The sequence below is a fragment of the Octopus bimaculoides genome, chromosome 11, assembly GCF_046866305.1.
Source record: "Octopus bimaculoides isolate indiv1 chromosome 11, ASM4686630v1, whole genome shotgun sequence".
Classification (NCBI taxonomy): domain Eukaryota; kingdom Metazoa; phylum Mollusca; class Cephalopoda; order Octopoda; family Octopodidae; genus Octopus; species Octopus bimaculoides.
This window is the reverse complement of record NC_142938.1, coordinates 41,255,191-41,271,742: the sequence shown is the minus strand read 5'-3', so window position 1 is coordinate 41,271,742 and position 16,552 is coordinate 41,255,191. Positions and strand designations below refer to the sequence as shown.

Sequence of the window (16,552 nt, the reverse complement as noted above, 5' to 3'; positions counted from 1 at the left end):
CAGAGTGTATTAAATGCTTTTCTTGCAGTAACTGTACTAGTGAGGTTGCCATGCAGCCTGTAAGACTAAGACTCTCTTCAAGTGAATGGAATTCTAGTATAAGATGACTTTATGCTAAGAAATGAGAGGTTAAATTATGAGAGCCTCTTTACTCACTGAATTGAATTTAGTAAATAGAGACTACACAGAAATTTATCACACATTTTTTTTTTTTTTTTTGCTGCTTTCATGAATTCCCAAGACTTTTTGTCACCATCCAATTCCATTTTTATGAATTTGAATTGGGAACTTGAGTCATAGTGAATCTTTCATTAGCTGATTGCACAACCATGGATATCACCTCCATAGATGCATTGCAGTTGCTTTCTTGGTAGAGCTTGGTGATCCTGACCATTGATCTTCTAGAATTCCTCCACTCAGCATCAATGTAAGAAGCACCTTTGGCTCAGTTGAGCTACCTCTTCACAATCTGCTGTGTTGCAGTCCCATGACTTCACTGTATCCCTGACAAGGTGATTGAATGGGTGCTACGTCTTGCCAAAAGGCAGCCTGTAGCTATGCAGGGCATGATTGTCACTTAATGAGATATTTTCAAAATACCCACATACTCATTTATACACATATATACATGTGTTTATATATGCATATCCACGAGTGTATAGATCTGTGCTTGTGTATATCTGTTTGACCTGGCACTACTAATTAAAACCAAGTAGTGATGCATCAAAATAGTGAGTTAAATGATCTATAAAACATCATCATCATCACAAAATGAACCATCCAACCCATGCCAGCATGAGTTGGATGGTTGAACAGGAGCTGGCAAGCCAGCTTGTGTACTCATTTTATCAAGACTTAAACTTTTACCTATGCTGTGGGTTCTTTCTTACTTTCTATATTTTTATCGTGTTTATTTTGAAGAAAGAACAAATATTTCACCTGTTTGTACATTTCAATAGAACTGTCACTCTACTAGAAACTGCAGTTTTTATATGAACTCTTTAGCATTCAGATTGCTCTGTCAAATGTAATGTTTATTTATTCACATTGTTTTGAATTAATCATGGCTGTTCTTGTAGCTTTGATATTTCAATGATGTGATTGTTTATTTTCAGAATGACATTATAGGGTAGGTGTGAGAGGCTGGATCTGGACTTTTTGAACATAAAATATGTAGAATATTTGGGCCAAATATGGTCGGTTTAAATGCTAGAGGGTTAAACTAACCAAGTAAATTATTTTTATTTCAATGTTTGCAAGAGCAAGTGAAAGAAAAGCAAATAAAAACTGGAAAACAATACATTGAAACGAAGAAAGAACTAACAAAAGATAAGAAGGTGAAGACTTCCAAGCAAAAAGTTTTCAAAATACAAAATACCTACAAAAAAAAGGCTAGCAAGAGTAAATTACTGGAAAAACAAAAAAAGAATTTTCAAGGTAATAATAATAATAATCCTTTCTACTATAAGCACAAGCCCTTAACTTTTGGGGGAGGGGCGTAGTTGAAGTATGAACAAGAGCAACCAGCGTCCACATGTTGATGGAATGACATCATCAGTTTTTAAGCTTCAATTTTATAACAAATGAAAAGAAAAAAAGACAGAAAAAAAGTGAAAAAGAAAACAAAAGAAAAAAAGGAAAGGAAAAAGAATATTCAATTATACAGTTTTGTGTAAATTTGATGATATATTTTTCTGTCATTTTATTCATTTCTCCTGGGTGTGATGTTAATAACCTACAAACATATTTCTCCTCATGCATTTTGAGTATTGAAAGGGAAGCAAATTCAGAATATTTTCTGAGAATATGCATTTTCAAGTCTTTTTCAAAATTGCAGCCCTTTGAAACAAAATGTTTGGGAAGTTCTGTCGAAGTACTGTTATTGTGCCTGACATCAAATCTGTGCCCATTAAATCTTTTGTTTAGTTGTTTTGTTGTACAACCAACATAAATTAAGTTGTGTTTCATGCATTCTGCCACTTACAGCAAAAATGAACTACCCACAATCAGTGCCATATATATTACAAGTTCCAGGAGAGGAAACAGCAATTTTTATAAAAATATCAGAAATTGAAAATGAAAATGGGGAAATTAAAATAATAGGAAAAAAAGATATTTACCATTCTCTTATGAATACAATATATTGAGGATTATTGTTTAACTTAAGAAGACAGCAATTATAAACAGCAGTTTATATGAAAGATGAAGAAGAGAAGGAAAGAAGAGAAAGCGGCAAGAGGTGAAAGAAGAGAAGGAAATGAACAAAGCAAGAGGTGCAATTGGATATAGAAGACAGCATGGCTGAATATCTGAGCTGATTTTATTATTAAAGTTAAATCTAGAAAAGTGTTAATTTTCAGTAAAATATTGATAAAGCTATTTGTATGCAAATGATCTTAAACTAACTTCACAAATCAATTTTATTATAATGTCTTTAAGACCAATCCAAACAAAAGAAAGTGAAGAGAAATACAATAAAATGAACAGAAACCTGAGCCAATGTCTGCTTGGAAAAGATGAGGAAGTGAAGGCTACCAAGCAAGAAAAGGTTAAAATACAAAATGCCTATGAAGAAGAGATTACCAAGTGTAAATCACCAGAGGAACAGATGAAGATATTGCAAGATAACAATAATGATCTGATATCTTCTCCGAAATAATCTTTCCATTCTCAAATAAGAAAGTTGAAAGAAGATTCAGAAAAGAATTTAATAGAATAGAAACTAACAACAACACTGACATGAAAAATATTATATATATATACAGGGGTTGGACAAAATAATGGAAACACCTTAAAATTTCAAACAAATTTATTCTAATATGGGGTAGGACCACCTTTGGCAGTAATTACAGCTTGAATTCTAATTCTACAAGGTATGGACTGGTACAAAGTTTGAATTGTTTCCAAAGGAATTTTTGTCCATTCTTCAACTAAAACAGTCTCCAGTTCTTGTAGTGATGATGATGGAGGATATCAACTCCTTACTTGTTTTTCTAAAATGTACCATAAATGTTCAATAATATTGAGATCTGGAGACTGTGGTGGCCAGATAAGATGTTCAACTTCACTAGAATGTTCCTCATGCCATTCAGTAACAACTTTAGCCCTGTGAATTGGTGCATTATCATCCTGAAAGATTGCGTTTCCCTCCAAAAACAGTTCCACAATCATAGGATGAATTTGATCAGATAAAATGCTTAAATAGTCTTGACTATTAATTCTGCCATGAAGGGAAACCATTTGGCTGGTGGATTTCCAAGATATAACCCCCCAGATCATCACAGACCCTCCTCCATGTTTAACAGTTGGAAGAAGGCAGTCTGGGTCACATGCTTCTTTTGGATGTCTTGACTATTAATTCTGCCATGAAGGGAAACCATTTGGCTGGTGGATTTCCAAGATATAACCCCCCAGATCATCACAGATCCTCCTCCATGTTTAACAGTTGGAAGAAGGCAGTCTGGGTCACATGCTTCTTTTGGATGTCTCTACACATATACTCGGCCAGTGGTCAGAAATAGGGACCAATTCTGTAGGCTTTTACTCCACTCTAAGTGCTTTGCAACATTTGTTTTTGAAAGTAGTGGTTTTCTGATTGCAACCCTCCTGTGAAATCCGGCTATGTGCAGCTCCTGGCGAACAGATTTTGTAGAAACTGGGCTCTTGAGGTGGTCATTAAGCTCTGCAGTAATTTTGGGAGCTTTACTTTTGTGATCCTTTCTAACAATTCACGTAAGAGTCCGACGGTCCCTATTTGAAAGTTTTGGTTTTCTTCTGGAGTTTTGTTTCGATGAGGAGGTTTTTCCCTCTTTCTCAAAGGCTGTCATTACTTTCGAGACAGTACCTCTTGATACACCAAACATTTTGGTTGTTTTCTTTTTGATAGGGCCTGCCATATGAGCACCAACAATTTGATCTCTTTGAAAGTTTGATAGGTCTGTCATTTTAATGAATTTTAATTACCTTTTTCTGATGATAACTGAAAAGAAACAGCAATTTTAGCAAAACATATTAAGCAACAATAATAATAAATCAAAAAACATAAAAATAAACAAGCTTTTGACGGTTTTATAGATATTTCAAAATTATGATGCTATGATGCTAGGTGTTTCCATTATTTTGTCCAACCCCTGTATATACACACACATATATATATGTGAAATCTCTGAAGCTTATACTGTTGGTAGTTACTTGGACTTCACAGTCACATCAGAAATTTCTCTTCATCTTCTTCCACAGATGTTCTTTATAGGCCCCAAAACTGGCAGATGCTATCCAAAAAATGAAACATCAACCTCTTGGGTTAATTGCTTGTTATTCTATCAGCTTTGTCATCTGTACTGTCAATGAATCTTTGTGACTTTTAGCACAAGAATAGTAATCCTACCATAATCATTATTATGCATCAACATGAATATAATCATTTCATCTGTTTGTATATATATGGGATTACATTTTCTAATATATCCTAATTTAAGAGGGTAGTGTGTTATTTGAGGGAAACTTGACCTTGTATCAATCAGGCCATACACCCATGCAGAAGCCTTTCTACTTGGCTCAAAATATAGTTTGTCATGTAAGAACACAATGATGGAAGGCATTTGAGTCATGATAGTTTCACCTTTTCTATGTCTAGAATCTATGTTGATCAATATAGCCTTTATTTAATAGTGTAGCAAGCAATATGTTCCTTTTATACATTAGCTTCTTGACACCTAGCACATATTCTCTGTCTCTGTCTGTCTCTCTCTTTTTCTCACTCTTTCTCTACTATATTCCTATTTAGCCAAGGCGATTTTTAGTTTTGGTGGTTACATGGCAACCTCACTAATGTTAGTGACATGAAAAATGCACTGGAGGAGCATCCAGCCTTGGAAACCATGCTAAAGCAGATATTGGAGCTTGGTGTGGTCCTCCAACATGTTGGTTCCTGCTGAATTGTCCAAGTTATGTCAGCAGGGAAGATGGACATTAGATGACAATGATAATGTGTGATGAATTTGTGAGACATTGCATGTTATTTTCAGCAGGTTAATCCAAAACTGAATTGCGTGCGCTTACCAAACCCTGACTTGTCTGATGGTAAAAATGTTTGATAAGAACAGGGTTTTCCAATTTTTCAATGTGTTCTATTACTTTGTGTAAATATATATATTTCAGACAAATGTAAAACAAGTATAAGAAGTAAAGTTGTATAAAAACACAAATTAATTGTTTTTTAATTTGAAATAAGTTCTATTTTTTTTCACTATTTTCTTTGGTGTACAGTAGCAAAATATTTTCCTTTTATTGACAGCAGTGATATAGCATGGGTTGCCAGTATCTGGGGCAAAGCAAGTATTGCTGGGAGGAAGAACTATTTTCTTATATTTATTATTACCACCTTATTTTTTACTTTTGAAATTTTGCATCTCTGTGGCCTTTTCCACACTTCATCACTGATTAACAGTAAATATTTACTATAAATTATGAGGTCATTTGCAGATAGTCAATAGCTTAGTAATGGAACATTGAACTGGTTGAAGATCTCAGTGTCCTTGGTTCATTTCCATGTTTCATCATGTAGACGGGGTTTTGTTATGTTCTTGAAATTATTACTATTTGAAATTTTACTTGAGGAGGCTGACAGAAGTGGAATTATTGGTTATATATTTGCGTATCAATGTATACTCATTACAATAATATTTAAAACTATTTAACAATATTATTGATGCTTTTAAACTACAGGGTCATATCTTTTACCTGTACATAAATTTCTATAGCAATATTCTACCAAAAAGACATTTCAAGCAATAATATTTACAACTTCATTACTGGACCTTATTTAAATACAGCTACCATGCATAATGTTTTGGGGAGTTTTTTATATTTGTTAATACCTGAATATGAAGGTGACAGAGCAAGAAAGAGCTATTAAATGTCTGACTTATTTATGTACATAGATGTTTAAGATCTATATTAGTGCAAAGTAGAGCAATGTAGTTAATACAAATAGTTCAATTGCTTTTTAGATCAATAAGTTTTATTACTAAGTTAATAAATAAGCTATTATTCACACAATAAAAACATTTGTATGACTACCAAATAATATTAAACTAATCTAGCAAATTAATTTTTTCATTGTTTTTAAGAACAAATGAAAGAGAAGCAAGTAAAAGTTGAAAAGGAATACAATGAAATGAGGAAAGAGCTGACACAATACCTGAGTGAAAAAGATGAGGAAGTGAAAACTTCAAAACGACAAATTTTAAAAATACAAAATGCCCACAGACAAGAGCTTACCAAGAATAAATCACTGGAAGAACAGATAAAAGTTTTGAAACTTAAACATGAAAATAAGATAGTCACTTTGATAAAAATATTCCAGTCTCATATAAATCAGTTGAAAATTGATCATGATATGGTGTTTTGCAGAATAAAAACTGACTACAATAATTACATGAGAAAAGTAAATGGTAATTCTAGTTTAAATTTTTTTTGTGTGTGTGTTTGTGTGTGTGTGTTTAAATTTTATTTCATTTACTATTTTCTTCTTTAAAGAAGGGCAGAAACAATAGTTTCTATGTTTTATATTGTTTATTCTGGAAGTTGTATTTAAAGATATTGATGCTTTTAAACAAAATGTTCATATCTTTTACCTGTACCTAAATTTTTATAGCACTGTCACTCTACCAAAGCATCTTTCCTGGCAATAATGCCTGTTGCTCCCAGGTTACATTTAAATGTAGCTACTGCACATGGTAAAAGCAAAGACACTGGAAGTTTTTTTTTTTTTTTTTTTTAATGCATGAATATGAAGAAGATATATCAAGTAACAGATGTCAACTATCTCAACTATCCATGTACTTCATAGAAATTTGTATAAATGCAACATAAAACAATTTAGCTTATGTGAAACATTCAATTTCTTCCTAGATTGTCATTATCATCTTATATCCACTTTCCATGTTAGCTTGGGCTCAAAGCAGGTATTATGATCTTTTCTAATGTTATTGTTCTTCTAAACACAGAGAACTGTGGCTTAATTGTATGCAGGGCTGATTTTAAGCCAATTAGACAGATTTGTTCAAGTTGGGTCCTGTGCCAAGAGAGGGTCCTGTACACACACTCAAGCAGAGGACATTATAATGAATATTTAGTATATCATTGTGGCTAATGGTGGAGCCTCAAGCTTTCAATGCTTTTTGGCTGGGACTGGCATGCTACATGAAGCATACAACATCAATCTTCAGCTTTTGTAAAATAGAGGGCCCCCCCCCCCATGACAATTCTGTAATTGGGCCCCATGTTTCTTTGCACTGGCCCTAATTGTATGTTCCATTTTTGACATTGTTTCTACAGCTGCACATTTTCCCTAATTCTAAGCATTTTACAGAGAATACAGAGAGAATTTTATCTCAACCCTACACTGTCTGTGCTTGTTTGTCAAGTAATCAATAATTAGTATTGCTAATGTTAATTCAAAGAAGAGGTTAATACTCACACAATATTGACAATAAACATGCATCATCATCATGATGCCTAATCACAATTAAACTAACATAACATTTTATTTTTATCTGATTGTCTTTCAAATTAAATTGAAGAGATGTCAAAAGTTGCTTATGCGGATCACAAAGAAATGGTGAATCAACTAACCAAATACATGATTGAGAATGATAAGAAATCAAAAACTTCCAATCAAGAAATAGTTAAAATACAGAGTGCCTATGAAGAAAAGATTACTGAATGTAAATCTTTGGAGGACGAGATACAGATGTTGAAAGGTGACTATAATTATGAGATCAATTCTATAAATCTTACTGCCTACCCTCAAGAATTTCTACCTTTGTTCTTTGCCTGTGAGGAATCTGATTAAGGTTCCTCTCCATCTTAACTCTTGCACACAATGCACATTTACATTATCTCTCCAGACCTATCTCTCATTGTGCCTGCATTGACTGAGGCAGCTCTAAAGTTATTGACGGGATGGGAAGTGTAGACAGGGTAACTGTGGTATGTTTTCAGCAACTGAAAGGAAGAAGGTTTGTGGGAATATTCGATAGCAGAAAATAGACCTTTGCATTTGTCAAAATATTTCCATTTGAAGAATTGCTATTACCTGCAATTAAGCTATTGGGTTTAGTTCCATTATAGTAGAAGATAAAAATCATGCTTTAACTATGAGTGTAATGTTGTATGTAGAATGTGAAGCTTTGCTATTTTAGATTCTAGAATGTATAAACATGTAAAATATGTTAACATATAGAATGTATAGACATGTAGAAGTACTGTCTCTGATGTACAAAATGTTGCTGGTCAAGAGCATTGCCTTACTGATGCACTTATTTTACCTGATGAACGGAAATTGTATTTACTTGTATATAATTAGTTTGTCTCTATCTCAGAGTTTACATGTTAAAATATGAATTGTGCTGTATCAAATTGTCAAATAAATCCCAATAAAATAACTAATTAACTGCAAAAAAAAATACTGGGATCAATATGAGCCACAAGAGATTCCAGAAGATTGTGCCCCAGGAAGAGAACAGTCCAGTGCCTGAAACCAGTAGCAGAATAGAAGAATAGTTAACTTTTGTAAAATACTTTTCAGTGCACTTTACTAAAATCTTACTTACTTGTCAGCTACATTATACGAGGCATATAGATTTGAATTCATTGAATTTCAATAGTTGCTTTTAATGTTTACTCACTATTTGTACATTTTGTATTATGCTTTTTTTATTATACGTCTTTTTGTTTTCAACATTATATGCATGTGTGTGTTTGTATATTGTTGTTGTTGTTGATGTTGCTGTTGTTGTTGTTGTTGTTGTTGTTGTTATTATCATTATTATTATTATTATTTCTATTTAAAACAGGTTGATTCGGCCTGAGTCCGACAAGTTAGATACCTGTAATGAGCTTACGAAACTTTAAGTTGCATGGGGCCAAATCAACCTGTTTTAACTAATGATATATGTAACTCCTATTAAATGTGTTGAGTGCCTCTTTCTTTTGTTTGTCCACTCATCCACATATGTGTGTATATAAAGATTGCCACTCCCGAGAATTAGCCTCTTCACAATCCCAATGTGAAGAACTTCAACAGGTCTTACGTGAAACCAAAAGTAACTGTGAGAAAAGTCTGTCTGACAAAAAAACGTTGGTGATGCTATTCGAGTATGAAAAGATGTCTGAAAAGAAAATTCATGAAGAGGAGATCGACAAACTAAACAGAATCATAAATGAAGTCAGAAACGAGTGTCAACAGTGGAAAAAGGCAAGCACAGATCAGACTAAACTTGAAAAAGCAACATCTCAAGAGTTAGAGGTACTTAAAAAGAAGCATGAAAATCTATGTTCTAAGGTAATTTGTGTGTAGTATTTTTTAAATTTTGTTTTAAAAATGAAACTTTTATGTATGACACAGGATTGAAAGATAAAGAAAGCTAATGAACTATAAAATCAATAAACTTTGCAAACATATATATATAGATATTGATGATATTGAGCATAGTGATAACAATGATGACTATTATTATCATCTTTTTGAAGGTAGTGAGCTGACAGAATTGTTAGCATGCCAGGAAAATGCTTAGCAGTATTTCACCTGTCTTTACATTCTGAATTCAAATTCTGCCAAAGTCGACTTTACTTTCTATCCTTTCAGAGTCAATAAATTAAGTACCTGTGAAACACTTGGGTTGATGTAATTAACTACTCCCTTCCCCACCTCCAAATTTCAGACTTTGTGCCTATAGTAGAAAGGATTCTTATCATCTTTTTGTTTTCCTCTTCATTTAACTTATTTCATCTTTTGGAGTCTAAAGATAAGAGGATGTCTGTGTACAGAGGTTTCAGCCTCAGTAGGGATTATCAGCACATCAATTGTCCAACCTTATTTTCAGCAGATGATGCACATAGACATTTATAAAAAAAGAGCAGGACAAGCTTTGATTCCCATAAATTGCTGTGCAGGTGATACCTATTGATATTAAGGCAGAAACAAGAGTTCACAGCTGTCTGCTTCTCTTCAGACAATCGGACTGTCTTTTCATTAAAGGCATGTCAGGAAAATTCTTGATTCATGAGATTATCTCCCCTTCTCATCTGGAGTTGCCATTGAGTGACTGATCTCTCTTAACTCTTGAAGCAGAGTTAGTTTCAATAAATCAAAATTTATCTTGCATGTTATTTAATATACTCCTTAATTACCATTATTCCCAGGTCTCTTCTGACCCAGACTAGTGGTACTTGTCCGGGTCCCGTCTATGGGTTAAATAGATTTCCCAGGAGGTTCCCCCCAATTTTTTTTTGACAAAGCCATGGGGAGGGCAGCTCTTCTAGGACAAAGATACTCTGACATAAAACTTGCAGTCAAAATAGTACCTGTCATTTTGCAATGCTTCTCACTCAAACATACTATGATGACTGAGAGAGTGGCAAAAGTGTTGTACAGGCTTTTATTACTTAAATCCAATGATATACAGATATCTTGCTATCATTTCATATCCTAGTTACCTGAAAAGTTATATCTGTGAAAATGCAAGGATGAAAGTAAGCCAGAACAATCAGGCTGAATGTAAGAGAGCTATCTTCTGACAAGATGATGCAATTATCATCATCATACATACATATATATATATATATATATATATATATATATATATATATATATATATATATATATATAGCGAGAGAGAGAGAGAGGGGGGAGAAGGAGGGGATAATGATGTAAATACAGAAATAAAACCACTTGGGCTAGATATATGAAATATACATACACATATAGATAGAGAGAAAAGAAAGATTATTTGCAATGCTTAAGATGTACTAGACTGGTTTGGGTGGGTAAGATTGCATGTTGTATAACTGGTAATTTCTGGATGCTTTGAAATAAATCAACAGATAACAGTTTATACTTATCATGGCTTCTGTTCATCTGTTACAAAGTTTTTCACAACTACAATGACTTGGAAGTAGATACAAATATGAGTCTGATTTACTAGAGAACTTCTTGCTGTAGTCGTAGAGGTCTCCTACTCAGTTGTGTGGAAAGTGAAATGTAATGATGTAAAGCTCACACAAGGTTTGCCATTGATGACAAGTTAACTGTCTATGGATAACCGAAGAAAAGAGAGACAGAGAAGTTAACTCACTAAAATTTGCAAAGAAAAGCAAATGTTTTCCTGTAGGTGTCTCAAATTAATACCTGTACTGAAGTTGAACAAGCTCAGTAACAATGGAATTGGATGGACTATCTGAATTGAACTCAACTAAGATGGTGATGAACTTGACAGGTGATGCTAATAAATTCTGAGTGCAGATTCTGAGAACAATGGACAAAAGCATGATAACTGAGGTTTCGATTCTTGGTTGTGAATTTAGTGTGCATTCCCCCCCCACACACACACACACACCATATGTATGTATGTATGTATGCATGCATGGTGGTGGTGGTGGTGGTGGTAGTGCAAACAGGAAAAATAGAATTCAAAATATGAGTATATGTATATACTAGTTTGATAAGTGCCAACACATGAAACTTTCGGCCCTTGAGTCACTCTGTTGCTTCTGCTAAATATCAATATATTGTATGAGGAAAAAGGTCAGTAACTCAACTTGTTGGTATTCTATCAATGCCTATAATGCCAATGGATTAAACTCAATGTGTGAAATATGAAACCACAAATGCATTTTGTCTGATTTTAAATGCTTGTACTAAGTGATCTATTCTATGTTGTGTAAATAAAACTAAATCTGTTTCAGATTCTATTACACAAACTTCCTGTTTTGAACTAATCTAAATTAAACCCTTCCATTAAAATTTCATGTTAATTTATGTTTGAAACACCATTTTAATAGTGATAAAGTTACTTAAATTTTTCGTTATTTTCAAAATTAATTAAAACAAAGCCAGTGTATTTCTAATAGAAGTATGGTTACAACAGAGTTAAGTGTCTTGAACATGTGTGTTTTTTAACTTAACAATTTGCAGATTGTAGTACAGATGCTGCATGGAAACAGAAACATAATTTCAACCATTTTATTTTTTTCTCTCCAGATTGAAAGTCTCAGAAAAGAACTGAAGACAACCAAAGAAGAGAAGAAAGTTGTTATTGGTAAACTCCAGGACTATGAAACGTTTAATCTGCTGTTTACAACAATGTGCTGTTCCTTCTTTGTGGTGCTTTTGTAGGACTGGCTGACTGTGTCCTCTGATAATTAATGTTCTTTCCGTGAATGTAATACTGTACAAATGACAGGATCAAAACCACCAATCTATGGATAATTTTCTGGTATCTCTATTCATTTTACTATCTGTATTCCCAATGTATATTTCTGTTTTTGAAACTTGTATATGTCTTGATGTGGAATGAAACTCAGGAGATTGTTTCAAATTCTTAGTACAATTAGAACAATAGGTTTCTGAATCATTAGAAAGACACTTTGTTGCTTGATCTTGTTCTGTTGAGAGACTACAGTTTGTAGAAAATTAGTTAATTCTTACTCATAAGATAAATGACATTTCCTGTTTAACTGCAAGTTCAGCAGAACTATTGGCTTCAGTGGAAGCTGAAGACCAATCATTGTCCAAATTTTAGTAAACTGAAACTACTTTTCCCATAGAATATTCAAGAGAAGGCATGGCAAATTCAAACAGAGATGTGTACTGAGAAAAAGCTAGATCGCAACGGTGCTCACCTGCTGATACTCCCAGTTTGTCACCAACTGTTTGTGCCAGCTTGCATGTTCATTACTAGGGACACTATTTGTCATCCGAAATGTTTTATGTTTGAAAAATTGTTCATAAACTGATTTGTTTGTGATGAGAGGCATTTGTAAACTGAGGTTCCACTGTATTGTCAAATCACATGTTATTTTGAGTGGATGAGAAGGAGATGGTTATGATAAGTGTCAAGAGATTTTGGGGTTTTTCCTTTTTTTTTCTACTAAGATTATGAAATTTCATACAGAGACTGTGTCATCAATCTGTGAAAATCAGGGTTCTCATGCACACTAAGTCATTTGATGGCTAGCAGGAGGATAAACTGGCTTGGTGATCAGGTTGGATTCCTCCCAACTTCCACACCAGTATCATCAGTGGTCTCCACTGGGTCCTAGGAAGAAAGGATGTCTGAAGAAGTGGTTGGCATTAATAAAAAAGGATCTCATGGGTGATGACAATGGCTGGGATGAGGTTTGGAGGCCTGACACTTGAAAGAAATGACAGGAAGGCTCTGGTAGCCCTATGTTCCTTGAGCAGGCAGGCCTAACTAACTAAGGTTAATACCATCATCACCATCATAAATTTATATCTGTTTTCCGATGGGCTGGAGAGAGTAACAGAAGAGAACTAGAGTGATAGGCATGAGTGGGTTATATAAGGGAGAGTAAAGGAAGAGAGAATGACAGACAGCTACACAATGATTGTTGGTAAGAATATTGAATACAAACAGAATAAGCTACTCGACAAATAAGAGTAAGGGATAGTGAGAGACTGGATGACAGAAGATGGAGTTCTGGAAGTGAGTTAGAGAAAGAGAGAGAGAGAGAAATGTCAACAATAAGTGCTGGAGGAAGAATCAAGTGAGAATTAGTGATGGTTTGCAAAGAGGATGGGTGCTGGTAAAAGATAGTGAGTGATGAATGTCAGTAGTAAGTGATAACTGAGAGAATATTAGGAGAGACTAAGAGAGAAAGGGATGGCTAGCAATTAAGAAATGGGTGATGGTAAAGTGAGGATCAAAAATAAACAGAGAAAGCTAATACACTACCATCCTTCATTATACAGGTGCACTATGGGAGAGATATAGGGCACTAGTGGGGAGGCACATTGCTTGAAGACAGGTAAGTGAGAGATGAAAAAAATGACAAAGAAAAACAGAAGGCTGAGTATGGAAATTTAATATGAACATAATAGCTATTGATAGATATTGTACACCCCAATCTCCATTACCAACACCTTAATCAGTTTTGCATCCATTTTTCCATACTTGCATTGGTTAGACCAGTCCTTTCCAACTCAGCACTTTCTCAGAGTCTGTGGTCTTTTATCTACTTCAGCTTCTTAGGATCAGTTTTTACCACTTCATCATATGTCCTTTTGTACTCCTTCATCCATGGATTCCATTCACTTCGGACATTCAGCACTTCTTAATACAACTGGCATCCTCCATATACTTATATACCTTGAAGTTCTGTCTTCAAAAGTACAAAGCAGCCAGTCATTTAATCAACAGGGATTGCATATCATTCACTTTTCAATCATGGGATCTCATGTACATATACATGCATGTATGTCATTATTTAGTTTTATTTCAAGATTTCTTGCCAATAGAGAAAGAGCCAGTTTCTAACCTAGATCCAAAGTTCTTTCATTGGAATTTCAACATCATCAACAAGGTATTTTTGCATGTATATGTGAATATGTGCAGTATTTGGAGTCAGTGCATATGCAGATTTGTATGTTTTGTTTTAGGTATCTATTCTCATGCATATGGTTGCATATCTAGACGTGCACATAAATACTTAAATGATAAACTTTACAAATGTAGTGATGGTTTGGGTCTGTAGTCTTCAAATCGCCTTTCTCTTTTCTGGTTTTGAGAAGCCTAATTTCTCAAGATTAGTACTTAAGCAGTGTGTTATATATCCCAGTGCCCCAATAATTACAGGGACAAACCTGAATTTGTAATCTGGGTAGAGTTACTGTAGATCTCTTAATAGTTCAGCTTAGGTATTTTCTTTTTGGTTGATTTTAGCTTTATGTTAACATTCACTGGGCAGTTGATTTCTACTACTATACATAGTTTCTCTTTGGGTATTGAAGGAGACAACTAACCAAAACTTCTTGGTTGTGAAGTGGACTACATAACTACACAGCCATGATTGCCCATGCATAATACATATCACAAGAAGCAAACTATGATGGGGAAGGAAACTCTGTTTTAAATAGTGCCTTTCTCCTAAACAAATAATGGCATAGAACACTACTGCAAATCTTCAGATCCAAATATCTCACTTCATGTATTATTTTGGTATTGACTTTATTGTTATATACCATCATTAGTGATTGTTTGAAATTTTGTAATTAGGATTGATTAGATATTTTTGATTTTAATGTTAACTTAAAAACTATCATTGCAGCAAGAACCTCAGCCTGACAGAAATCCCCTGAAAACAAATTTCAGACAGACAACTCTTTGAATTAAGAAATCTTTGAGTGTACTTGCTGCTGTGAGCTGGGCCACACTTGTGTCTAAGTCCACCAGGAGGATTCTAATGCCGATGAATCAGTCAAACCTGATACAAAAGTGTTGTTCATTTTTGTCTTGGTTCCTGAAGATTTATTAATCCAGTCAACTCTCTCTCTCTCTCTCTCTGTTGTTTTCTTGGGAATTAATGCTCCCCAAAACAATTATTTTGTTTTTAAATATAAATAAACTCTATTCAAATTCAGGTATCAGTTTGTCAGGATTTTCATTGAATATTATTATTATTAATTGCAGAGAGTAAAGATGGATGGAAAGAGAAGATGAGTAGGTGGAAGGCACGTCTGATATGAAGGTAAACTTCAGAAAGATGAAGATGGTGACCAATGTAAATCATGTGGGTAAAGTTACCATGTGTAGTGCACAGGAATAATGTTGGAGGAAACATTATTACATGTATAATATGTATTGGATGGGTTCATTGAAAATGTATTGGTGTGAGAGAGTTTTTAACTGATGTGATAACTACATTTACATATAAGGTGTATGGATTCAGTGATAGTGACTAGAATGAGATAGATGTGGAAGAAGTTTCAGGAACTGAGTGTATACTAATGAGGAAGGAAATGTCACTTAAATTGAAGAGAAGGTTTATGTTGCATGTGTGAGAGGAGCTGTGATATATAGGAATAAGATATAGGTAATGAATCCTGAGTTTCAATAAGAGAGAGGAGGACAAAAAGACAAATTGCAGAGAATGAGCCATCTTGTGAAGAGAAATGATGATGAAAGATGAAAATAGTTGGATGAGAAGATTGACAGAAATGAATGTGGAGGTATGTAAAACAGTGGTCACAAGTTAGGTTTGTACAAACCTAAAAGATAGATAAAAATTACTTTGGAGTTCATAAAAGAAGTAGTTCTTAGAGTTTAACAGAGAAATTTGATAAAAATTGTTAAATTTTGGAAAACATTTACTAAAAACAGTGTCATTGAAAAGACAGTTACTGAATAACACCAATCAGAACCATGTCTGGAAAATGTTATTTTACAGTTAAAATCTGAAACTATCATCATTAACAACATTTAACATCCATTTTCCATGCTGGCATGGATTGAATGGCTTGACAGGAACCACACCGGGTTCCATAGTCTGTTTTGACTTGATTTTTACAGCTGGACGCCCTTCTGAACACCAACCACTCCACACAGTGCACTGGGTGCTTTTTATGTGGCACCAGCACCAGTGCTTTTTATGTGGCCTCAACACCCACACTAATGCTTTTTATGTGGCACCTTGGCTTTAGAATCTCAATTCTGTTGTGGTGGGCAGGTCTTCCTGAGTACAGCAATGC

General features: G+C 34.2%; 1 protein-coding gene across 5 annotated transcripts in view; it reads left to right on the top strand.

Moving 5' to 3' along the window:
- Positions 1 to 15,448, top strand: part of LOC106868476 (uncharacterized) — a 79,761-nt gene extending 64,313 nt beyond the window's left edge. For 2 of the 5 annotated variants that reach the window (XM_014913757.2, XM_089359855.1), the window contains exons 15-20: positions 1,261 to 1,437; positions 6,132 to 6,455; positions 7,587 to 7,766; positions 9,036 to 9,349; positions 12,047 to 12,281; positions 15,133 to 15,448. In XM_014913757.2, the coding sequence (XP_014769243.2) occupies positions 1,261 to 1,437; positions 6,132 to 6,455; positions 7,587 to 7,766; positions 9,036 to 9,349; positions 12,047 to 12,181 (1,130 nt within the window). In that variant the 3' untranslated portion in view covers positions 12,182 to 12,281; positions 15,133 to 15,448. Of the gene's footprint in view, positions 1 to 1,260; positions 1,438 to 6,131; positions 6,456 to 7,586; positions 7,767 to 8,861; positions 9,350 to 12,046; positions 12,282 to 15,132 lie in introns of those variants that run through there. The other 3 variants (XM_089359856.1, XM_089359858.1, XM_089359857.1) reach the window with 3 other exon arrangements.
- Positions 15,449 to 16,552: the final 1,104 nt, after the last annotated feature.